The 27,502-nt window shown below is 36.6% G+C and overlaps 1 protein-coding gene across 6 annotated transcripts in view; it reads left to right on the top strand.

The window, feature by feature from the left end:
* LOC306879626 (forkhead box protein P1-B-like) overlaps positions 1–27,502 on the top strand; it is a 198,780-nt gene that overhangs the window by 115,036 nt on the left and 56,242 nt on the right. For 5 of the 6 annotated variants that reach the window (XM_079432724.1, XM_079432723.1, XM_079432727.1 and 2 more), the window contains one exon: positions 16,636–16,731. In XM_079432724.1, the coding sequence (XP_079288850.1) occupies positions 16,636–16,731 (96 nt within the window). Of the gene's footprint in view, positions 1–10,252; positions 10,498–16,635; positions 16,732–27,502 lie in introns of those variants that run through there. The other variant, XM_079432729.1, reaches the window with a different exon arrangement.

Genomic DNA, 27,502 nt, shown 5'->3' with positions numbered 1-27,502 from the left:
GGCTGTCCATCCTAATGCAGTAGATACCTTCAGCATCTCTTTTTCATGACAAAAGCAATCTCATTCTTTTTCTTCCCATCTTTCCCTTTCTCTCTGGGATAACATTACCCAAGTTGGAATGACTTGAGCCGAGTCTGTAATTCCCATGAAGCTGCTCGGTCTCTCAGCAACTCAATCCCAGACCGTGGCCAATCGCACTGTGATATATCAAGAGCTTTCTCTCCGGGCTCACTGCCTAATGACACCAGGAGCTGACCCTTTGTGTCTTCCTCATCCAAGAGCAGCACACACACACACACACACACATTGATAAAGCTGTCTTCAGGTGAGAAGAGTCTATGAAAATGATACCTCAGAGATTTTTCAGAGAGGCTTGTGAATTATTGTGCCTCTGTGTATCTTTGTCAGTTACAGAAATCGGCCATTTGGACAGATAAGTCATGTGAACTGTGTGCTTAGGTGTTTGTCCTTGACTTTAAGTTGGACATCCAGTGGGAAATTATGAAAAGTAAACCATTTGCATTTGTTTTTTTGTAATTGTGCATCAATTTCTGTGCATTGGGAATTAACTGGATTATGAAAAATAATCTGTAAAAGTATTAACAATAGCTGAAAAAGGAAAGACTGCAGAAGTGATGTTACATTTTCATGAAACACTGCAAAGATAAATATTAGTTTTCTGTAGAATAACAGCTAGTCATTCAGTTTGATTTTTGACTACCTGTGCACTTCGAGCTGGTTTGAAATCTGGCCTAGTTTATGCTCGTGACCATCCTTGTCAACGGTCTACCTATTTTACCTCAAATTAGTCAATGCATTAGCTTGCAGAATCCCTTTATTAGAGAGATTTGCAGATTTTTCTAAAAGCAGCCCACAACTTTCACTTTGACTTGCTACTGTAATGACAATGAGAAAGACCGTCCGTGATATAAAGCCCCAAACCCGGTTTTGATTTCAAAATCATGACAAAAATCAGGGTTCAAAAATCTAATACTAATTTGAGTCAGCCATCGCTGTGTTTGCAAGGCTGTCTCTCACGCCCTTGTTTTTCATCTCTCACCATACAATCTGATGCAACATCTTGAGCATAAATGCAATAACAGAAAATAATAAGTTCCTATATTCCACATTCCCTCTCAATCCCCAGCGCTGTTGGCATGTTCTGACCGTTTTCCATGTTGACAAACGGATTACCAGAGAAAGCAGTGGCAGGTTTACCTGAGCATTATATCCTCAAGGAGAAAAGTGAAGTCAGATGACATTGTGTATGTGTTTGTTTGTGATCGAACTTAAGAAGAAACCTGAGGTTACATTTCCCTCACATCACTCTCCTCAGCCTTCCCAGCAGGGTTGTTATAGTTATATAGTATATTAAGACCTTAAAAAAAAAAAAGATATATTTTTTTTTTAAAAAGAAAAAATACAAAAACATACAACAAACTTACTAATAATTAAAGTAAACTTAAAATTAAGTTGGAAAATATAAGAATAAAAACTGATTCAAAATATCACATTTAAAAACTATAAAAGTATCCTAATGATACTAAAATAACAATGTTCCCCAGCATCCCCTCACAATTGACACCCTCAGGATTCCCACATGTGGAAATGTTAGTGAGTGTTAAATAAATAAACAGAAATAATTATATATATAATATGAATGATGAGAATGGTATGAATGGTAATGAAAATGAAAAGACCAGATCTATTCAATCTGTTGTTCCATCTCCCATGAAAATGTTGTGAAGATGTAATTTTGATGTTTAGTCTCATTTTCATTCATTCCGAATGAAATAAGCCATTGAGCTGTGGTACTTGTGCAGGCGCTGCAAGTTTGAATCTGGCTTATATAATTTCCAGTTCTGCCCATCGTTTCCTGCCCTCTCTTTATGTCTCAGTCTACACAGACACCTCCTCAGTAAGATGGTGGCATCTTCATTTCTTGCATTCAGCCAGTAACGCTGATTACTCTAGTACCGTACTGCACCCTTAACGACACATATTTTTATGTAGCAGGTTCCCCACGCCTCTCATTTCTTTCTAATTTTTTTTTCTACTTGTGGTTAATTCGTCTATTCTTATGAGTCGTTTAGTTCTTTAATTACCGTTAGCAGCAGATGCACAATGGAGTATTAATGTGAGTGGGTTTTACGGCCACTCCATCACCACGAGCCTGTGAAGTCTAAAGGCATAATTGACGTGGAAGAGAGCTCGGAGATGGGAAGACAATATTTTGCAGATGGCTTTTCTTGTATGCTAGAAGGATGTTTATGCGTTTACATCACACTAAAGGGGCAATAAAAACAATCGTAATTCAATAACTGTCTTGATAGACGGAATCTGGCGTCGATTGCAGAGTTGAGGTGTGTATTAAATGACAAAGGGAATTGAAATTAAATGATAGGGAGCTTGTGTGTGTATGCGACTGTTTGAGTGCATGCTGTGCTTTTGTGGGTTAGAGATGGATCAGTATGGTCAAATAGTCACCCAGTATCCAACTAACTGGTTATTGAGGCCAATGAGTGAATTATGCAGTTTTTTTCCTCATCTGTTTTTTAGCATACATTTTAGAGATGTACCATGTGTTGGTGCCATATCAGTTATTGGCTGATTATATTTATATATATATATATATATATAATTTTTTTTTTTTAAATCTAAAAAAAACAAATAAAAAAAAACATTAATTTTAATAGTAAAATATTGTAAAAATGTTAATGTAACGGCAAGTTCCCTTACTATATACAGTGAAATATTGTGATAAAATGAACATAACCTTGTAAGTAATTTTACAGAAAAATGCTGTTAAATGTAGTGTCTTTTTTGCCACTTACAGATATTGTATTATACTGATAGAAAACAGAGAGTAGTATGTAATATCATTGTATCAGTTAATGAAATACACACACACATACACATACACATTGATTCCCCCTATTTTTGTGTGTGTAAAAACAGGGGGAATCAATATGTAAAACCGTGAATATTAAAATGCATAATTACACTACAAAAAAAACAAAACAGCAGCTGTAGTTGGCATAACTATTTATTTATTTTTATTTATTTATTTATTTTTAAAGAAGTTCTGTCCTATAAAACCTAAAGTTAAAGTTATGGCAACTAGGGGTGTGCGAGGGGTGTGTTTTTTGAGAAAAAAAATGTATATCTCTATTTTTTTTTTTCGATAACGATAATTAGACTATACTTTGCAAAGTGTGTTATTGTGCTGATATCTGACTTCCGTGGGCAGCTGCAGTTTTTGATATTCTTCATATTCTGTGTGGTCATTTCAGTGATTAATTAATCTTTTCATTTAAGTTTAAATAGATTTTTACCTTTTAATAAAGCAATTTTTTTCTAAAAGTGTACATCTTTTGAGTCAAATTGTTACATTTAATCAGTCAATTAAGATAATGCACATTTAGGCTGTTACCAAACAAATGAAACCAGTCTCATCAAAATGAATCTTTGCAGAAGTTGCATCTGAAGTGGCATTTAGATGTATTTACACACTATTTAATGCAGCTCAGAGGGACATGGAGTGCTTTAACCAGTTAAAATGCATACTTTTTTGACATTTTAAACATAAAACATTAAATACTGATATTTAAAATTATTTTAAAAATGAAAATAGACTTTAAATGTGAAATTAAAACCACCAGTAGGTGGCAGAAAGTCACTGTTAATAAGTGAGTCATTGCGACTGAACCGAACCATTGAACGGTTGATTCATTCAGGAACAAAGCACTGTAATGTTGCTCAGAGACGCCGAACAGTGCTGCTGTAGCGGTTTCGAATTATTTTTTGTCGGCCAAACAGGCAATATGGAGTCTAAAATGCAAGTCTCTTAATATTAACTTATTGTTTATTGAACTGTTGTATAAAATCAATATCACATTTGTAATTGCTTATTTTTTAAGAAAAAACGGCATGAAACATAAATATATATATATATTTTCTGCCCCCATATCTTGAATTTTGCTTGCTTTCTTAATGTATTTTAATAGACTGAATCATGCAGTGAAAGAACACACTTTAAATGCGCACGTGCACAGTTTAACCCATTTCATCACCACTTAGGCTAATGTATGCGTGCACTCCGTAACGTTAGGTGTTTGTTTGGTTTTTGCTAAATACCCGATATTGTCAAATTGCAGATCGTTAAAACAACAATTATGATATTATCTCAGACGATATATATCGCACATCCCTAATGGCGATACACTTTTTTTTGTAGTGTATTTAATTATGCATTTTAATATTCACGGTTTTACATAATGATTCTCCCTGTTTTTACATTTATACCTTTGCCAACACTCAAAGCTCAAAGTTAATCTTTAAAATTATTAAATGTAAACTTTTTTTTTTTTTGTCATTTATTGATTTATTTTTCTGTGGACATTAGCAGCTCTTCGCAGTCATCTGGGCATTTCTGGACCCCAGTTAAAAAAAAACCCTGGTTCAGAAAATGTTTTGAAAATGTAATTTCGGACATCTCTGCCTCTGCTTTTGTATGTGTCTTCATTTAAGCCATAGAGAAAACAAGCCGGCATTCACGCACAGATCTCAGCATACATCACCTTGTGTGTGTTTGTGCATGTCTCCGTATGTCCGGCTCTATGAATGGAGCCCCTCTCTTGCCATCTGTTGTTAAGCTGCTCCTGAGGCGGAGCTTCAGAATCCAAACAAACTGCAAGCTGAGGCTGTCAGAGCCGCATAGCTGAGACGACCCCAGGCCCGGGGTCACACATCCGTACCAGGCTCCACACAGCGCCCTGTTTACTCTCCCTATACTTCCTTCATCATCTCTCTCTCTTTTCCTTCATCCATCCATCAACAGTCATGCACCCCCACCTCCTGCCATCTACATGGAAACAAATGCAGAAACACACACATGCAAACACTCACCCTTCATACCTTCATGCACCCTCTCGCTCGCTTTTCATTATACTTCCCAGACGAAACGTTTGTCAACTACAAACATTGCCAGTCAATGAGGAAAACTGGTTGCACCAGCTTTTTTATTAAATTTAATGACAATGCTTGTCTACTGCAATCATTCACCGAGTCTTACATGGTTTGAGCACAGCAATTTGAAATGTTTAGTGTTGTCATTAATATTAATAGATTGGTAGAAAAGTGTAGCCATGGGAGGGGAGTAGTAATGGTTTGAAGTGGGTATATAACATTGATTTATTTATGTATTCTACATGAATTAGTTTAGAAATCTAAACAGCGAGCGTGTTTCCAAGAGGCCATGATTCTACGAGCGCCTGTTTTCCATGTGAAGAGGCTTTTTGGAAATTGCATCAATTAGATACTTAACAGGAAGCTGACCGGCCCTCTTTTGCATTGCAGATAAATGTCCAATCTAGAAAACGAACAAAAGGAGGCAAAATTAGCAAGAGAAAGAGAATCTTAATTAATACAAACAGTCCTGATCTTCAGTACTTACTTTCTCATGCCAGTGAAGGAGCATTCCTGAATCGTATGAATTTTAATTAGGTGACACTGACAGTGAATGGAGACTAACAATGTTAAGCTTTTTAATGTATTTTAGTTAGGAAATGAAAGGAATAGTTCACCCAAATTGTTAATCACAATGCGTAATTAAGAGATGCATGCTGTGTTTTGACGGTTGCATTTTATAATAATGTAAAATGTAATATTTGTTTTATTTTTCTGTAATATGTTTGTCTAAGGCCAGTTTTTGTTGCTTCTAAAAACACTATACAAAAATCAATCACCATTTGATTTTTTGATTTTTTTTTTTCTAATTTTGTAAGAAAATAATACTTTTATTCAGCAAGGATTCATTCAATTGTGTAAAAGTGACAGTAAAGACATATATGATGCAACACAAGATTTTGTTTTCAAATAAATGCCATGCTTTTGAACTTTCCATTTATAAATGAATCATGGAATAACCTTGTAATAATATCTCACTGTTTATACTATATTTTAGATTAAATAAATGCAGCCCTGGTGAGTAAAACATTTGACATTTGCATTACATCCTGTAAATATGACTGAACAAATAACATTTTTATTTTGGTTGTACTGTTTCTTTAAAGATCACTCTCATAGTCTACTTTGTAATTTTGATCTAGAAGGAGACAGATGGATTGAGACTGAATAAAAATAAGCAATTGGGAAAGCAGGAGTGGTGTAGCCAGATATATTTTCCCTTAAACTTTCTCATAAAACCTTGACAACTTTTAAACCTTCCTAGGAAGCCCTTAGGACCATCCTGCCAAAAAAAGTCAATCTAATAACTGTGACATTTAAGAAAAAGCCCTCCAGCTCTGTGGAGAACAAGAAGATATGTTTAGTCCACGACAGTGCTACGCACCAACCTATTAGCAGTCTTTTCTGTGGGTCATGTCTGAGGAGCCCGATCTCCAGACCTCTTAACGCTGTGTAAACAACCCTTTCTACTTCACAATGGCCGCTGGGATACGGTTTCACCTGTACGCACATCTCCCGCCAATTAAAGGCTAGATTAATCTGAGCCATTTCACATTCAAGGTCTTCCCTGTCATGGCGAGGGCACAATGGTGAATGGGAAGACAGATAGAGGAGCTTTAGAAGACCCTACGCAAATAAGCACCGTCTCATTTCTCATAGTCAGGCCTCTCTTACACACAAAACCAGACCCTCAGAGGATAACACAAGCAATTGTCTTTACATCTGTCCTGCATTAACTGTCTCATCAATTTTTTTATTTCACTGGACTACACTATATTTTTTACCCTGCTCACCAGCATTTAACAGGTCATTTTTTCTTTTGAGGTATTTATTTTGCTCATGGGGTTAACAAGCACTTTTAACAGCTCTAAAGTAAGGCAATGAAAGAAAGTTAGTTTCTGTCTCACTCATACACTCTGCTTTTAAATTTTACATTTCTGCTGGTATTGCCAGGCCAAGATGAAATATGCTGGTATTTTCTGCATTTGTGGTGCTGATTTGATACAACCCTGGATAGGAAAGAAGCAGTATTTTTATTAAACAAAATGACTTCCTGTGAAAACTTTTCTATATAGCGGGTCATGTTGCCACTGCATGATGCAAGTTGCTATTAAAAAGCCTGTTTCAGCTACATTTAAACACCTAAAACAATTATGAAACCTAAAGCTATTTGAATAACAGCATAAATGTGAACAATTTTTATTAATGTATTTATTTTTAGATTTTTTTCTGTATTATTATTATTTGATTTATCCAACATATGACATTTTTAGTTTTTTTACTGTAAGAGCAATTTGGTATACATAAACCACTGCTTGAAATTACTAATTTTTTTATAATTTCATATACATTTTGTATATAATTATATTGATATATACATTGCCAAAAAACAGTTTTTTTTCTTGTTTTCCACACTCTCAGAAAAAAGGTAAAATTTTTAGTTTTTTTTCTGACAGTGTAGTTAGCATTTCTAAAACAATTTAAAACAAATGGTTTTAAAAGTTTCTCAAGACTTGTTTTCAAGATATTAACACAGTTTTCAATAGTTGTATATTGAATAAAATTGTATTATATTTTAAGACTTGTTATTTTATGAAGTGTTGCTTCTCAAGTACATTTTTTAATATTTCAGCTGGAAAACAAGTACCCTTTTTTTGCAACATAGCCCTTGTGGCAACTTCCACAACTAGTCCCGGCCTCTCGAATTTACTGTCAATGACATACGAGATCTTCCTCTATCCCTTTCCATTTCTTTCAGGGTAAAGTGAATCCACATATTGGGATTTGTGTGGCAAGTGAAGCCGGGCTTACACAGCGTTAACCCCCAAAGCCTGTACATAATCCACATGTGCATGTGACACAAAGACGCAGACGTCCTCAGTCGGTATCACTGGAATGTGGCCCTTGAACACGATTAGATACTGTATGCTACACTTGATTGCATCCCGTAAACAGATGCATGTGCAAAACGAAGCTGTGAGTGTAGGGGATGACAACCAGGAAAAAATAGTGTTGTCACTGTCAGCGATTTCGCAGGGGGCCTTGTTGGGTTTTCAAAGGTTGTTTTCTAATCACAAACACCTGGAGGGGTTATCGCGTGTGTTTGTGTGTGCGTTGGCGGAACCATGGCATCAAATAATCATAACGAGGAATTTTAATGAAGGACTCGCAAGACATCAGATTTCCAGCGCTCGACGAGTCGCATGAGTCACTTTCAAGCAGTGTTACGGCGTTAGAATTAAAGGACTAGACAGCCACCGCTGACCTTTTCTTTTGCATTAAGTGATTTTAATGAACGTGTTTTCTTTCGGGTTTTTTTCCCCCATCCTATCCGCTATCATCAATATGTATTTTGGCTGATTAGCATCAAGCGTTGCCCATAGTGAGGCACGTTTGTGCTCCTTCAGCAGCTCAGTCATCTGTTAGCATTATCTGTCTTTGAACCGTTTTTGTATCCGATCAGTTCCACCTAATACGTCTCTTGATTCGCTATTGTAGCGCCCAGACAGCACGTTGTTCTCCTCACTTTAAACGCGCCTTCAGATGCCTGGCCTGTCATCGTCTGGCAGTTTATCGTGCTTGTGTCTGGAGCTGCTTTTAGCCTAGCGCGTCTATCAAACCCCCGCTACCTTTGAATGCCAGATCAAAAGAAGATGAATTCCAGGCAAAGAGATGGAAAGGGGGAGCGCAAGGGGGCTGTTTGTGCATGTGTGTGCGTAGGGACGGGTGCTTTGTAAACATCACAGTGACAGCTCACAATGGGTCGCTTTAGCGCGACGCTAACCCTCCACCAGTCGCTAGCTTGTTAAACAACAAATAATTCCTTCGCCCGGGGGCCGCGCTCACCTCGGAAACGGTGCCAAGTTCATCCTCTCTCTTCTCATTAGTTTTGATCCTGACAAAGTCTTTGAATCATCCCTGCATTGCTCTTTTGTCTTAATTGCCTTTTTTCCGACATATTCGATGAAGACGTATCTGAAAAGAAATTTGTTATTATTATGCTGCACTTGTGAAGTCTTATTTGATATAGAAGATGTTCTCTTGAAAGCGTTCTCGACAGGAAGCCATCTTGTGGTTAGCGTAGCCTAATGTTGTTTTTTTTAGACCTCCGTATCTCCTGATTGATCATCTGGTTTGTTTGTTGACAGCCTTTCTGACGCAATTAACAACTGAAAGCAGCTCTTTGTACTTTGTGTCCTCATCTTGAAGTGTCTCAATATCACATCCTGTTGACTCAAATATCCTTGTTCCAGCACTGGCTCAAAGCAAAGTATTTTTGTGTCGTAAAAGTTTCTGTGTAAACAAAGCAGGTGCAGCGTCAACGTACTCATGCAGTAATCTTTATCGTACAGTTGAGGGAGCATGTTTGACGTTCTGTCTGGCATAACCACCAGATCCGAGAGTAAGAGGGTGAGTCGTAGCAAAGTATTACAGGTTCAAGTTTGACTCATTTCTTAACTTTTTTTATCTTTGGTCACATGGGACTCTGCAAAATGCTGAGAAAGAGCACCTGAGAGGAAACGCATAAATTAGTAAAATATACACATGGTTTCTTGGCATGAGATTTTTTTTTTTTTTTTTTTAAGAATTGATTAAAAGAGATAAAACCGAAAAAAAGCCTAAGATTCCAATCTGGTTTCCACTGGTTTGCATTATGGCTCGAAAACATTTAACAAAATAAGCGTTTAAGCATTTTATAGACATTTTATATGTGAAATGCATTTATATAAATTTATATACTTGTAAAAATATGTAATTTATAAATATAAATATATAATCTAAAAATATATAAATTCATTGCAATTTACAGCATTTTTAGGACTTTTATATCAGTATGTGTGCAATGTCGAGCTACAGGGGCATAATATTGATGTAAATGTGTATACATGGTAAAATGCAATAATAATAAGCAAATTGATTAAATATTAATATAAAATGATTTTAAACTATAAATAATTTGTTTATTGTAACAATATTGTAACTGTTAAAAACAGAAAATTATACAAATCCAAGTATTTAGACAAATTCGTGTTTTTCATATTGAACTTTTCGGAAGAATTTCTGATAGAAAAAATAAAAACGACATGAATGCAACATTTCATTAGATATATCCACCTGTCCCTCTCTTTTAAGTTCATGAACTGAATGGGTTTTCTCACATTTCTGCCAGTCACCCAAAATGAAGAGTTTCGGTCCATTCATGGCACTGGAAGACTTTAGTGTCATATTCTCATGCATATTTAATTAGACTCCTATAAATAGGGTATTTATTTTTCTGCTGCGTGAGGGCGCCTGGCTGGTCAGTGTGGGAGGGGGAGAGCGCGGCTCTGGTGGTTTTGGGTGAGAGAATGACTTAGGGACTGTCCCTTTCAAATAAGCCTCCGTCATATTTAGCGGGCCTCAGGTCTGCATGGAAATATCGCTCATTTATTTATTTGATGAAGAGTTTTGATATGTAGTAAAGTGTTTTTCCCTGTGATATTACTGGAATTGAAATCACAAAGAACTTGGAGGGCAGAGGAACCACTGGTATGTTATGCATTGTTTGCGTGTGTTTTTATCTGAGATTCACTTATAAAATCATATTTTAGTTTTTGTATTACTCTTTCTCTATTGTTACAATTAATCTACAATCTTACGGTCAGTTTTTTTTTTTTGCTGCTGCATTCTTTATGAAACGCCCACTTTGCATGAGAAATGAGTAACCGTGCCAAATTCTGTGCTTGATGCGTCACGTATAGTTTTTAACAGCCCCATCCTTCAATACCAGCATCTTTGCAAAGCCTGCGTTCATTGCGACAGGAAAACAAAAATAATTTGATATGTGGTGCACAAACTGTTCAGACTGAAATGATCAGATACCTTATTTAAAGCTTCAGCATAATATGGTCTTGCAGAATAAGACATTAACATGTGCTTTATACGTACTAATAGGCCTTTTTTAATGTTAGTTAAAAAAAATACAACTGTTTATTGTTCATATAAGCTTAGGCCATTACATAATAACATATACAACTTTTGACTTGAACAGGCCTAATGTATAAGTAAATTTTGAAATTAAAATTAAATGCCAAGTTCTGTCGTTAAACTCTATATGGTGCAGGCTGATGGGTCCTTAATGTAAAATGATTATATTCACAGCGTAAAAAACTTGGTTCAAGCTGATTGGTTCATGTTGCATACGAAGCCAATGAGCTTGTTGCTTTACATTTAAATGCCTGGTTAACATTCACTTGAGCATTTTTGCACCCTGAGTTCAGAGTTACTCTGAAACCTCCACCTTCCCCAGCGCCACCTGTATAGATCTGCTGTAGGTTATTATATATGCTGTTTGGGCAGCGGCGGTATGTCTTAAATACGCACAGCACTGTATCAGGGTATGTATTGGCAGTAGCAAGTTCCTGCACTTGCTTTGGAGCAGCAGGAATAATCTACAACAACAGCAATAACCAATAACAGCAGCAATCCAGCAGCCACAGCGGAGCAGGTCTGTTCCACCAATACCAAATACATTAAAATTGTCATATCCATTACATGCTAAAATTTTCAGAAAGTTGTCATGATAGAACTAAGATTGATAAATGCCGTAGAAGAATTTTTCATCGTTAGTTCATGTTAACTAATGTAGTTAACTAATGTTAACAAATGAAACCTTATTGTAGAGTGTTACCGGATCTTCAGATACTTTTTGTTCGTTTTTACTTGGAAACGAGACGAATACTGATTGCTAAAAATTATTTTTGCAGGATATCTCAAAACATCAAGGAAAATTACCTTTTACTTCTGTGGTGAATATACACTGTAAAAAAAATTCAAGTGGTTTCAACTAATTATTATTTAGTAACTAGTTCCACAGAAATTTTACGTTCAGTCAATTTCTGACTTCAAATTGTTATCTGAATTGTTATTTTTTTAGTTGGCTCAACTTTTAGTGAACTATTTTTATAGTCCATTCAACCTAAATGTTTTAATTAGTCAAACATTTAGAAGACTCCAGCAAGTTATGTCAATTAAAATTGAACCTGTGTTTTATGTTACCTCAACTAAGATTTATTATTTTGGCATCATAAGAAATTGGTGGGGAACTACATAAACATATTTTTATAGTTTAACAAAATTATTAAAAATGATTAACTGGTGTTTATCAATCACTAAAATCACACACACATTACAACACATAATAGCCTTTATTTAATATCAATCTCCATTTATAACATTTTTCATACAAACTAAACATACAGGAATGAAGAAAAAAGTTGCCTACATCTTGGATAGCCTGACGGTCAGTAAATTAACAGCAAATTTTCATTTGTGGGTGAACTATCCCTTTAAAGCTCCAGTTGACAAAAATAGCATCTGTAATACTGCAAAATTCAGTTTAAACTTTAACTAAGAAAAAACTAAACAAGCTAAACAAAATGTTAGCAAACAAACATTTACAAATATTATTACTGTTCACAATTACATCTTTAAAATGAGGCAGAAGTAAAAGAAAATGAACCAGGTGTTACAGTATATAAAATCAAATCAAGTCACCTTTATTTACATAGCTCTTTATACATTACTGATTGTGTCAAAGCAGCTTTACAGTGTCATCTGGAAAATAGTTTGTCAATAATCATCAGTTCAGCTCTCTTCCACTAATGTCTGTGCAATCAGCCAAGCGTACCCAAATACGCAAGCCAAAGGCGACAGCAGCAAGGACCCAAAACTCCATCGGTGACCGAGATTGAGTAGAAAACCTTGGGAGCAACCAGGCACAGTCAGGGGGCAGTTCTCTTCTGGCCAGACGAAACCAGTATGGCGTGGTTTAATTCTAGGCTGCAACACAGGTCAGATTGAGCAGAGGACTCAACTGGTTCTCGTGGTCTTGTCCTGATGGCAACTAGGTCTTTGTAGGGGATCTGTCTCTGGAGCTCATCTAGCTGACATGGTCTCCGCTGACATTCAGGGCTGTAGAGGTCATCTCTAGGTGCTGACTGCTGATCAACCATCTGATCTGGATACGGACTGTGTGGCTACATTCACCTCGGAATAAGAATGAAACAGACTAATATATATATTAGTCTGATATTACACTCATATATAGCGTTGATGCCACTGAGAACAGGAAAGCACATTATAATTGTAGTAAAAATTCTAAACATTTACACACATTACCTGGAATGAAAACCATAAACTCCTAGTCTTGAAAGTACACACAGTATGTAGTTGTAGTGGAGCGGTCTGGTTACGAGCCAGTGTTTGGTGCCTTGGAAGAAATGACTGGGTTGCATTTGAAATCTTGCAATGATGACAAAGCACCAATGAAACCTTTGGCCACACCCTGATGGAGAAAGAAAAGTATGTTATGTTCAAAAAATGAAATGATGCCTTTTAAATCATTTACAATTTATCAATATCAGTTAATTAAATTTGATGAAACAGAAGTTGCAACCTTTTTTTGGCACAAATCCATTCCACAATCCATTGCACAACAGGGGGAGCATTGATGCTGACTGTATTTGTAATAGAACATGTACATTTAATATTATAGGGCTAAGTTACTTCAAATAGCATAAAAAAATAATATCAAAATATTACGGTCCTGCCTGTTGTTGATAAATACCAGTGTTGACGTTTTACAAATTGATTGATTAGTTGTCCCAGTGTTTACTGAGCCACGGTCTTTCCCAGTGCACAAACTTGTGCACGATCTAGTGATTCACTACCGATAGGGAACTGACTGAGACGCTTTGTGAAACGATTCAGTTGTTAATTTTCGTTCGGAACCACGGACTTCTCTTCCGAAGCACCATTCACGAGAACAGAAATGGCGTGTAACGTTAATCCGCCACGTTTGGAAAGAGCGACATTTCACCGTGGCTTGTTGTTAGTCACATTTAATGTTGTCTTTTTACTTCACGGGACAATTGCAAAAGTTTACACGCGCAAAAACCCATTCAACACTCCCATGTTAACTTCAAATGAGTGCATTACTTGATTTACATTGTTACACGTTTCATAGATTTCGGTTAAAGTTAGTAGTATTAAGCATAATCGCTTATAAACGAGAAAGACTGCACCATCTCTTCATATTTTTTCACGCCACGGAAACACAAAAAAATATCATACAACATGCCAAAATTAGCTAAAATTCATTATAGTAACAGCTTTTGATATTAAGTGTTTTATGGATTAAACAAGGTGAAAGACTACATTCCCTTCACTTAATTTCCCTCAGACATATCATACAAAGCTTATGCAATGCTTTTATATATGTTGTACGTTTGTGTATAAATATATACATTTTAAATAAAGCATTTACACCTTTTAAATATACGTTTTGATAAATTCAGTGACACCTTACCTGACGCCTGACGTCTTATGTACTTTTCTTCGGATGTATAACTCATAAAACACTTTCTAAATGTCCACTCAAAAAATTTTTTTATATTTTGCATGATTTTCTCGTTAAATTTAGTCTAAAAAATAAGATTTATTTAGTGGCTCTTACCTGACGTGTGAACTTGACAAGATGTCGGCGCTGTTTCTCAGGCTCATGCACATGCAGAATTATCTGTGTTAGCTGGGTTTGTTTTTATTAGTTTAGTCAACATTTAGCATTCTGAATGTTGACTGGATTTGAAAATAACCATCCATTTCATGTTTTTAAAATATATTTGTGCAGACTTTGTCTTCTCAACTAAGCCCAAGCAATAAAATTAGTACATCTTAAATATTTTTGCCCTTCCAACATTTTGTTAATTGGATTTTTTGCAGTGTATGTTATAAGTTTTAATGTGCGGTAATATAGTGAAGTGTTATGTGTGTTTGTCCATAATGATGACGGTCAGTGTCAGACGGCACTGAAGTGACCCCTCTGTAACCTGTTATTATATTCCTGCCTCATGATGTCATCCCACAACTCTAGTGCATGAGAAGGTCACACACACACAAACAGCTGGCTTCTCTTGCCCAGCGCTTCAGTTCTCTTCTCCACAGCGTCTTTATTGAGCTCTTGGAGAGCAGGACATGACAGTAACCCTTTACTCTCTAATACAGGCCCGTCCTATCTCTCAAAACCACCTCCTTTTGCTCTCTTTTTTTACATGAAATGATGTCAAATTCATCACATTCAGTGCCAACCTACGTGTTTTGCACACTTTCTCGAAAACTTTATAGCACCGGGTTGCTAATAACAAGTCATTAATATCAGATAATAGAGTCTGAACTCCACCCACCGAGAAGCCCAATAGTTTTAAATGTTCCTGCGACTGTTTGTTGAATTGTGGGAGTTTTTGGTGTGATGAGGGTGGAAAGAATGAAGCGGGTTATTTACTCAGATGGTTCTCTGGTGTAGGTGTGAGTCTGCCCCTGCTGTTCTATGGGAACATGCTGCTTGCTTTTCTTGGTATTGGTGCCTTTTTTTCTCAACTGGAGAACTTGTTGTTGTTTTTTTTGTTTTTTTTCCCAGCACCGCTGTTGCTTTTGTTTGCTCTGGATGGCATGTCTGATTATTTATGGTGGGGGGAAGGGAGTAGTCCAGCCAGTAAACATGTGGCTGCACTGTATTTTGTTTTCCACTCAGAGGGCCGTGTCCTTTGACAGATATTTTGAAGGCTAATAAACTTTTTATTTGCTTTATGAACGGGGGAGGGAGGGGGGAGAGACAAACAGATAAACGTAGCGAGAAAGAAAGTGAGAGAGGTTGCATTCCACATACCACACTACTACTATTTCTGAATAGTATGAAAAGGCACTGTATTATGAAAATATTTAATATGGATAGTGTAGCCAGATCATCTAATACAGTTGTCAAAACATACAGTATGCAACAGAGTATACCGTATTGGTTACTGTATCCCACAATGCAATGCACTTTTCATGGCCTTCTCTGTTCAATGTGATAAATGAACCAGAAGCATTATCAGCCACAATTTAAGATCTCTTTTGTTGACTCATTTTGGATTAAAATATTTTGATTACATTATTTAATTTTAAAGGATATTAAATTATAAAATTATACTTTAATGCTATTATATACATATGTTTATTAGCAGCTAGTTGATTTTTACCTTAGCAGCTGCATTTGTTTACTGAAAACATTTGTTATTTTGCATTAAAATTGGTTTCTTTTTGACAACTGATATTTGCGCATTCAATTTTATGTATTATGTACCAACACAAAATGTTTTTTTTGTTCAGAGCTGAGAACTAAACCCCATTTGCTAAATTAAACATGCAACATGCAGCAGATGTTTAATGCATAATGTGAACGGTTTATTTTCTTCAAATGAAAGTATGCAGAATACAGTAGTATGCAGTATGCTATTATTGTATTCTGAACATATTCAGAAACAGCTTGTGTCCTCCCTGTTCCCTGTAACTAAGCTATTAAACAAAAACATTTTGTTGTTTGTGGTAACTTTTTTTGATAACTACTTCCTATCAGCTTTTTTTTTCACCTACTTGTTTGTTTTGCCAAATAATCTTTGCATGTGACCAAATTAAACTGCATTTGTTTAAAATAAGCATCATTTAGATCAAACCTTTGATGCCAAAAAGCAGTAGAGCCGTTCTCAAGGGAGTGTCAGTCCCCAACACAGAAACATAACACTACTGAAACTGTTGTTCATGAACTTTTGTTTTCTCACATTGTTTCTTTCTGTCTTTTTTCTCACCCAGGCTTTACAAGTTGCACGACAGATCATTCTCCAACAGCAACAGCAAAGCAGTGCCCACAAGTCCCCGAAAAACAATGACAAGCAACCTGCACCACAGGTATGTGTGCACATGTAAAATGTTCCTCAAGTGTTGCTCTTAGATTTCTCTGGAGATTATATGGAGTTTGCAGAATGTTTTAGCAGAAATCTCAACTGTCTCAAAAATACAACAGAAGCAAATGAGAAAACCATCGACACAATATATTGACCTGTAAAACAAATGTAAACTGTAACGATCAGATGATTTGATTTTGGGAGAAATATTGGAGTTCATTTTGAAATCGTTGGTGTCCTGAATAATCTGAGCACAGTTTGAGACATAAAAATTGCAATGAAATGGAAGTAGTGACTGATGTTTTCTTCCATGTTGTCATATCTGAGTATAATGGATTATGGTAAACGGAAAAAAAAAGTAGGGTGGGTACTTGATTCTATGCATCAGTTGTTGCTTGGATTTTGAGATGTGGATGATCTTTGATTAAACATTGGTCCCAAAAATTTTAATTGAAACACATGCATGGATAAATTGTTCAAAATTAGATGCATTTAGAAAATAGATTGGGTTCATTTTCAGTTTCATACCAACTTTAAGATCTTTAAACATGCAAATATCTACATTTGCTTATCATTTAATCTAGGAGAAGCAACTGACATAATAAAGAGAGAGAGTTTTTTTTTCTTACCCGTAGAACAGTACTGGTGCTGACATATATTTGTGTGTGTGTGTGTGAGTGAGTGAGTGTGTGTTTATGTGGGTGATCAGACATTATTTGTTTACATTTATACGGATGGTTGGTGGTACAACATGTACCTGTCAAAGCTTGACAAACAGGAAATTAAGGCATGCAGGGCTGAAGAGTTGGCACACATTAGTGTAGTGTTCTTTCATCACTCACAGTAATCTAACAAACCACACTCAATGAAACCCTGTCAGTTTTAGCACATTATGAGCACATGGATATCTAACGTGTGTGCAAGTGTGAAGAGTAAACAACATTAGCTTATTGAATAGAGTTACAGTAAGTATGACGTCCTCTCACTCTCTTTCTCTCTGATTTCACACTTAATTCTCGCCCGGGAGCAGCCCTGGCTCCTGTCTCAGCCTCCGGGCTTTCTATTTGCCTATCCTTTGTGATGCAAAGCAAATCCGGCCCTTTTCATTTCCCCATCCGCGCCCCTTTAAAAGAGAGCAGCTAGCCGTGTCTGATGCAATATTTACGTTTATTTGAGATCATTCTCGCTCAGATCCTTATCTCTGTTTGAGCAAGGTGGATGTTGTTTGTTTCGTGGTGGAATTGCAGGAGACCAAGGGGCATATCTGTTAATTAATGCACATCCCTTCATTGAGCGAGTGAGTTTGTGCGCATAATGACTGTATTTTTAGTGGTACTTGCTAATGAACGGACATAAGTGAATACCTCAAATTGTACGGCATGTTGAGTTGTTAGTTTTCTAAGCATTTGGACTTGCAATTTTCATTCTGGCAGATGATAAAATGTGGGAAAGTGACCTGAATATCACAGGGATTTAGCTCATTTCACACAGAACACCACATAGCTAAACTAAAACACCCTTGCAATCACATAGTAACACCTTAGCAACATGACACAAGTTTTGCACAAGTTAGTACCACTCAGATTTTCTTCATCAAATGTAAATTCCCTTTTATGAGGTGTTGTGGTAAAGCTGCACGATTAAACGAAAGCCAAGCGTGCAACTGTGTAACTGATTACTCAGTTTTTACAGTCAAATATTTATTTAGAAATTATATTACTGTAGTTTATTTTTATTTAGTAATAATAATAAACAATAATATTATTTATAAATTAATAACATTGTTATTATTATTATTAAGTCATATTGATATAAAATTGCAACAACTTGACCGAATTGTTCAACCCTGCGAACAAGAACAGCAAACATGAAGCTTTAAAAATATTAACATTTTAAATAGCAATCGTAATTATTAACAGAAAAAGTGCAGTTTGATTTTTTTTTTTTTCTTTTTTCAAAAATCGTACAGCCATATGATGTGTCATATCAGTATCATGTCATGTAGTGTAAAAGAACTTGGATTGTGTAGATATCACTGGAAATAAGCCACAAGGGCATAAATTTGGCTTGTGACCTTTAGGTTCTGTGTGAATTTGTTGGCATTGAAATAAAGCCAAAAGTATCAAGCTAAACAGCTTCATTTATCAGGCTGAGGGGTCAGCAGCCAGCAGATTCCACTATCCAGACTGTTAGTACGTAGAGAGAAGACCAGCCTCAGCACACAAAGATGAAATTAAAATTCAAATTTATTAATGTATACAGAGAGCATGGCCAACCTGTCACTCACACCAGTGAAAAGAAAGCATGTGTGTTTTTGTCTTTCACCCTCATGCTCTCTTCTATCTTGACTGTGTTCAGAATGGAATCCTAGCATATTGCATACTACTTTGTACTGTGTACTGCCTACTGTTTTTAAAAAATGTGAATCAGTATGCAGAAATAAACATTTCAAACATGTAGCCTACATTATGCTATGTTATGAATCAGTTATTTTACTTTTCTTTTTTGTAATCTTAGGTGGAAACAGCCACTCTGCTAGGCCTGTCGCAATTAAAAATAACATAAAATTAGCACTTTTATGTCTCTTCCTGGTGCAGTAGTGCTTTGTGAAGTTGAGCACAGTGCATTGTGGGATATAGTACCCAGTGTATTATGCTTTATTTTATAGCCTACTGACTAATTTGTCACATGTAGTCGCTCATTCCATGCATGTAGAAAATGCTCTTACTGTGCACACTGTGGGCCCTATTATACACCCGGCGCAATACTGCGCCAGGTGCGACGCAGGTGTTTTTTGCTAGTTTCAGCCCGGGGCGGTTATCATTTTCACATCCTGCGCCACGTTGCTTAAATAGCAAATGCATTTGCACCCATTTGTGCGCCCGTGGGTGTGCTTCTCTGAAAACGAGGTGTGTTCAGGTGTATCGCTGGTACGTTGCTATTTTGAGGCAACTGAAATAGACCGCGCCATTGACCAACTAAAACCTGGTCTAAAGTCAATGACACAGTATTTTTTTGTTATTTAAAGAGCAAGTTAGTAATATGCGCCTATAAGCGGGTCCACAATGCATGTACACTTTGCTTATTACACACACAGGGACGCGCAGCAGCACACAAACATGCTAAAGATTAAAAATGAAAGGATCACAATGTAAAAGATTGTTAATGTGTAGGCTACATAATATAAAAATGCCTACATGTCATAATGGATAATCATTGCATTTATCAGAATTAGCCTACCTATTTGCTCGCGCACGAGCATCGCTGTTTCCTTTCCTTTCTGGTGACGCATTCAGTCTTTGCGCTTGCAAATTCCGCTGTGCAAATAGCGAATCAGGTCATGGCGTAAGCACAGCTGGCTCTTAAAGGGAATGGGAGATGAGACTCTGATTGGTTTATTGCATGTCATGCCCAAAACACATTAAGAGAATAGGGACAACCCTTTTAGACCATGCGCTGAGCGTGCCGACCAGTTTTCCCGTCGTTAAACTAGCAAAAGTGGATTCGGACACGCCCTAAGTCCACCTTCGCCGTGCGCTTTAGAACATGTGCTTAGATCGTTAAAATAGGGCCATATATATGTATTGTGGTAGTGTGTAATTCTGAACTTTCTCTTTCCTTCATTCTATCCACTAACTCTTTAGCTCATTATATTATCTGAGCACCCAATAGCTCTTTGCTGTCTTGTTTGATCTATCTGTCATTAGATGCTGATCTCTATTAGGTGTTATTGCTGTACTGAGGCGCCAAAAGCCAACGCCAATTTGCTTTCCTTACTCTAGAGCATATTAATTTGATTTGTGACTGTTTTATCACCAATTCAGCATTTCAGTCTCTGTCCACTTAAGATTTAAGTATTTGCACAGTATTTATTTTGGTCAGTAGAGAAGTGTAATCGTAGCATGCTAATTATGAATTGTTGGGCTGTTTAAAGTTAACACAAGGTACGGTAGTGAATTCATGGTAACTTTTAATAATCGCTGGGCACGTCTCTAACATAAGTAGCGCATTGGATGCTGGACAATTAACGGACATTAAAGTCTGATATTTCTTCATTAGTCATACTAGAAGATTTTTTTTTTAATTATATGGGGGGGGGGGATCTTTATTAATATGACACACAACATAGAACACCATAAACATCTGGTGTAGTGACAGAGGCTAAACACACTCGGCTGGTCAAAAAACCACAAGTAAATCACAGACAAAATGACACGTGTAATTAAAAGAGTCCATGCCACTTTACCACTTTACACCTACAGCAGAGTCAACAAGAGAAAGAGAGAGAGAGAGAGAAAGATCGAGAGTGTGCAACTCCCTCCTTGCTAATTACGGTTATCACTGAAATGGTAGGGCTTGAGTCATTAGTTCCATGTGCATTTAATTAGAGGCAGTCTGAAATTGGATTTAACTTATTACTTTTTCATGGATCGCTTTCTTGTCATCACTTCAAATTGGATTGCAGCCCCAGGTAACTAATTATGCCCGCCACAGGATCAGGAGTGGAGAAATAGGTAATTAGGAACAACACTTGCGGACCTTCCTTGATAGTCCACCCTCTCCGTGGAATGAGGGAAAATAAAGAAGATTGAAAAAAGAGTGAGGATTATTTGCGGCAACGCTGTGAAAGCAGGTGTGGTTAACTGTGGGTTGCCGCAAGGGATGATGGGTAGGGAGCTGCCACCTATGGAGGATTACTTTGACATGCTGCTGGGTTGACAATGTTTTTTTTGTCATGATTTTGGCCCGTTGGCGTAATGCTCCTACTAGACACGTTGTGATTTAGTTGATCATTGCACAGTGTAAATGTCATGCCTATCCTCATGCATTCGTGAACTTTTGCCGTTAAAGGCCACTTGTGCGTAAACTTTTGCCATTCACGCTTGAGTTGTCAAGAAGATATAGCAAAACAAACGTGGTGTCAATAGGCAGCCTGAAAAGAGAGGTTGTTTGTTTCCTTAGACAGTGTTGACGCTTGTTGAGATCAGCTGGTCTGTTCGCTTATTTTTGGTGGAAACGAAGCGGTGTCTTCCAAACATGTGCGAATCATCTGGAGGAGTTTGTTGCTGCACCAAAAAAACTCAACAATGGAGAAGCTTCAACTGCTTTGCGTAGGTGCTTGTTGTGAATTTAAAACATGAATTTAATTATATATATTTTTTTTAAAAGTAACGGTTATTTATTTATGTGTGTGTGTGTATGTATATGTGTGTGTATATATATATATATATATATATAAGTCGTGGCCTAATGGTTGGAGAGTCGGACTCGTAATCGAAAGGTTGCGGGTTCGAGTCCCCGGCCGGCAGGGATTGTAGGTGGGGGGAGTGAATGTACAGCGCTCTCTCCACCCTCAATACCACGACTGAGGTGCCCTTGAGCAAGGCACCGAACCCCCAATTGCTCCCCGGGCGCCGCAGCATGGCTGCCCACTGCTCCGGGTGTGTGTTCACGGTGTGTGTGTGTGCATTTGTTCACTACTCACTGCTGTGTGTGTGCACTTGGATGGGTTAAACGCAGAGCACCAATTTCAAGTATGGGTCACCATACTTGACAATACGTCACGACTTTACTTTTACTTTACTTATATGTGTGTGTGTGTATATGTACGCATGTATGTGTGTGTGTGTATGTATGTATGTATATATATATATATATATATATATATATATATATACATGCATGCATGCATGCATGCACCAATATGTGAGGAACATACTACCTTTGCAAATTTAAAAAAAATAAATGTAAAATACGTGGTTAAAAAATAATTGTTTGTTTGATAATTTATTTATGATTACAATTATTAATAAATTTAATAACAATAGACAGACAGACAGATGATAAATAGATAGATTTACCCAAAAAACATAAAAAAAATTTAAGGTAATTATTTTAGCTACATTTAAAAAAATAAATGTTGAAAGTTAGTCAACTAAATGTGTTTATTTAAATGTAGTGTCCCCGACTAAGTATTTTCATAGCCGAATCAGAATTTTCGAATCTTGCCGATAGTCGACTGATAGTCGAATCATGTTTGGGGGTGGGGTCAAAATACAGTCAAGTCAGACATTCAACAGTCATAATTAATGACGTTAACACAAAGGTAAAATGTGTAACGGACCCCTCGCAGATATAAAATAATATTTTATGTTTTGATTAAAATTAATCATTTTTATAATTTATTAATATATAAATTAATCATTTAATTTTAATAATAAATAAATAAATTAATTTAATATTAATAATTAATATTAAACGTCATCAAACCCCTAAGAATTATCAAAAATTTTTACAACAGTGCTCTCAGTATAACGTTATGTATATGACAGTAGTAATTAATGTTCTGCATTTCTGTTTTAAGTGGCGTTCGCTGAAGATGACCAGTAGCATGAAGCATTTGATGGCAGGTTTTTAATCAGTGGGATTTAACTCATCATTCATCTCATAATAGAATATGCTTAGTTATTTATACAACATAGCGATAATATTACGACTTAGACTTATATCTGCACAAAATGCCCCAAATGCAGAAGTGAACATCTGCGCAGCTCTGAATGAACTCCTTTTGTGGATGCATTATTCACTAAACAACGTGCAGAAAACTAACAAAATTCACAGCGTTTTATTGTAAAAGTGTATTAATTAGGGCTGCGCGATTGACAAAAATCATAATTGCCGATTATTCTCTTGAGATTGTAATTGCAATTATTAATAACGATTATTTTGAACAGATTTATGCCATTGTTTGAAGCTGCATGCCATATTTTTATACAAAATATATATTTAAAAAAAAGGCTGAAAACACTATTCCTGAACTTTTATTGCTTTTCTATAGCATTGAGCCTCAAATGTCAATTGTACATTGGTTTGGTTTCTTCTTTAAACAAAAAAAAGGTAAAATTATTCATGGTATAATAATGTTACACTAAAATTTAAAAGAAAAAAAAAAGAATTGTTTACTAAAGCTATATATTTCATTTACAATTAAACAGACGGAATTTCAAATTACAGTAACATTTTACAATACAATTTATATTATCAGGGCTCCAGACTAACATTCGAGAGCAGGGGCCTGACTTGGTAGCACTGAACATGCAATATTACAAGTTTTGTCTCTTAGAAGTGCACATTAACAGGAGCTTGAGTTCAGAGTAGCAGGAGCCTGAGTTGGGATGCAGATGTACATTTGACAGTACCGTTGTGAAAACTGTAACAGCCTCATCTTTTATACATAATCAAAATAACAACACTTATTATCATGGTAAAAAAGTAGCCTAACTATAGGTTTCTATGGTGTTAAAGATGTGATTTGTACTAGAGAACTCTGCGCTGAACTCGAGTGCTTCTTACTGGATTTCACAGCGTTGTTTAGTGCGTGATGGTGACTGGTCACTGTAATAAACATACGCTCTAAGCTCGCGCTTGAGCCGAAGCGGATAAAAGGTCTGTGTGTGGCGCGCAGTTCAAACGAGTACCGCTATTTTGTTCCGCTTTTAAAACGTTTGGCATTTAACAGATCTATCATGCACAACAGAGTGACAACGACTATCAGTTAGACAAAATGTCTTTTATCCAGTGTGTTTGAGTTTGTTAAACCCCGCAAACACCTCTTAAGCACACAGAATAATGCAAGTGGGCATTTGTTATTGTTTTTTTTTTTGTTTTTTTTGAACGATTATGTAATCGTGGCATCCATAATCGTAATCGCGATTAGAAATTTGATTAATTGTGCAGCCCTAGTTTTAATTATAATATTATGTATATGACAGGCCCAGTCATGGTTGTTAATATTCTGCATTATCGTTTGTCCTGCTCGCGCTGCGCACTGAATAGATAATCACCGTAGTAGCCTACTACAATGAAGTGCGCTTTACTGCAGCATAACTCAACCAAAGTTGAAACTTAAATCGATAGGGGTGGTTGGATTTATTGAATATTTATTCAATGTTTCTTTCTTTTCAGATTCTTATTTACAGTATTATCTTAATAGGCTATATATTAACTTATTGGGAAAAACCAGTAGTTCTATGTGAAATCAGACATTTGAGCACCCCCATATAGCCAAAATGGCATGATCATGACACCCCAAATATTCTACTGAGATTGGGAGTCGAATCAGGCTCCTCCTATCGAAGCATCAAATTGTCGACTATTCAGGGTCACCTCTACCACTTACCTTAAAAAAAAAAAAAGAGTAAATTTAATGTTTTTTTCAGTGTGTAAAGGGAATATCATTGTCAGATGCCAAAAAAAGAGACAAAAACATGGTTCAAAATATTTATTTCTGTTTATGTATTTTTTTTATTTTACTCACTTTTGGCAAGTTATTGTTTGACCTTGATCACAGGATTCCGCTCGTACACTAAAACACCAGCAACTAATGTCCTCTGTGGTGATTGATGAATGAGACTCATTCTCTCAGTCTTCAATATAGTCAGAAATGTCAGTTTTTTTCAATGTTTGATGATGTCACAGGAAGTAATCAGTGGAGCTGTTTTGCACAATCTTTCTCCTTCTGTTTCTCTTTGCTTTTCTTTCATGATCATATGCAGTTGCAGGGAGGGCAAGTGGAGGTCAAGCGATAATGTCCTCTCACTTTAACAAGCGATGAAGGGCCCGCACCCCCTCCTTCCCCTCCACACACACACACACACGCACAGACAGACTGCAATTCCTCGTCTTCATAGAGTGCTACATGACACAGTGCAGAAGTCAGGCCTTGGCTCTCCTTCACTAATACCCTCTTTCTTCTCTGCAGTTTTTTTCCCTCTAGTCTTTTTTTGAACTACCGTTTTTTTGGTGGAGACCCATGGCATTGTCCTGACACATGTATACCACAGTGCAGCAATCTGTAACTCATTAGCGGTACGGTGTGCTGGGGCTCGCTGGAGCTCGGCCAGAGCTTCCAGCCTCTCTTATAGACAACCCCAGCACAGCGTAGAGCCCATCTCAGCCACGAGCAGCCCAATGAGAGCCACGGACTCTTTGTCATTACCTGCTCTGTTCTGGAGGTGACAATTGGCGGCCAGAAGTCCAGAAACTCTGATAATGTCAGTGTGGAGGGGACACACTAGTTCCTCCTTTAGGAATTTTTGAAAGAAGTCTCTTATGCTCACCAAGGCTGCATTTATTTGATCAATGATATAATAAAGATAGCACGATTGTGTAATATTGTTACAATTTAAAGTAACTGTGATGCAAAGCTGAATTTTCAGCAGCCATTATAGTCTTCAGTGTCATATAATTCTTCAGAAATCATTCTAATATGCATATAATAAGCATGTACTTCAGAAGTCATATGCTTTTTTTGTCAGTTTAGCCCCAGTTCATGTTAACTTTCACTATATAGAAAATAACAGGCAAAATATTCCCTCAGAAGAAAGTCAAATGGGTTTGGCAGCATGAGGGTGATTAAATGATGACAGAATCATCTTTTGTTTAAGTTCCTTTAAATATACGAACATATGTTCACAAACGCTTTCACCATTTTTTTTTTCCTCTGAGGGAAAACCGTCTGCGTGTTTCTCATTCCTCCATCTGTGGCTGTATCCACGTATCATTCCTGTTCTCTTCAGCCGTTTGTTTTTTCTAGTCATATTGTAAGAATGCATTATGTGCAATGTGTAGATGAGAAACAGGTTTGGATGATGCTGTCACGATGAGGTCATCACGCTTATTTCCAGACCGTCTGGCCCAGCCAGTGAATAACGTCCAACCATCAGATTGCTGTCGCATCAACGCCAAGCGCCGACCCTTAAAGCTACAGTGCCATTTTTTTAGACCTTTTCACTTCAGTCATGTTTCGTCCCCCACCACAAGCCGCCTGCCACACCTTCTTCTTGTCTCCTCCCTCTGTCCTCTCATCCCTCAATTCTTTCCATCTTTTTGTCCGTTTTCCATGGTATACAGATGTGTGGTCCATGTTGCTAGGACTGATTCATTCGTCCTGTGGGGAGATTAAGGATAGATGTATATAGGTCGTATTTGAGATTCCAAAACACTAAGAGCTATATGAGAAGCTTGGGGAAGTCTCTTGTGTGAAGCCACATCTGACGGCCTGTGGGTTCACTGGAGAACTGACAGTTGTCAGCGGGCTACTGTGATCAGTGTGTGTATGTTTAACTGCTTTGAGTAGTTCAGCTCTTTCTCTCTCAATCTCTTTTGCTAATGTATTAAAATTGTCATTAAGGGCAGACAAAGCACACATGGTGTTGGTTTATATTTATTACAGATGTTAAAATATCCTGCTGTGACCTAGTGCTGTTTTGTTTATAAAGGTCGACTGAGTTTGGTAAAAGCAAAGATGTTCACTTGCATTGATCACATGCCAGTACATTTTTTGTATGTGATGCAATTGTTTTGTTATGGATATTTCTTTATATTCATGTATAAGTTATTAGATTATTATAAGAAATAACCAAAACAAAGCAATTTTATATTATATTTAATATATTACTATGGATTCCTGACCTTAATATTTTATATATATATATATTGGGGAAAAAAATATCCACAAATACATTGTGCAACAGAACTGTTGTCAACGTTGATTAAATATTTCTTGAGCACCAAATCAGCATATTAGTATGATTTCTGAAGGATAATGTGACACTGAAGACTGGAGCAATGGCTGCTGAATTAGAAGCTTTACCATGACTGGAATAAATTACATTTTAAAATATATTAAAATAGAAAACTGTTTATTTTATATTGTAATGATATTTCACAACATTATTTTCTTTACTATATTTTTGAGTTTTTTTAAATACATA

The sequence above is a fragment of the Barbus barbus genome, assembly GCF_936440315.1.
Source record: "Barbus barbus genome assembly, chromosome: 13".
Taxonomy (NCBI): domain Eukaryota; kingdom Metazoa; phylum Chordata; class Actinopteri; order Cypriniformes; family Cyprinidae; genus Barbus; species Barbus barbus.
This window is presented reverse-complemented; position numbering and strand designations above follow the sequence as displayed.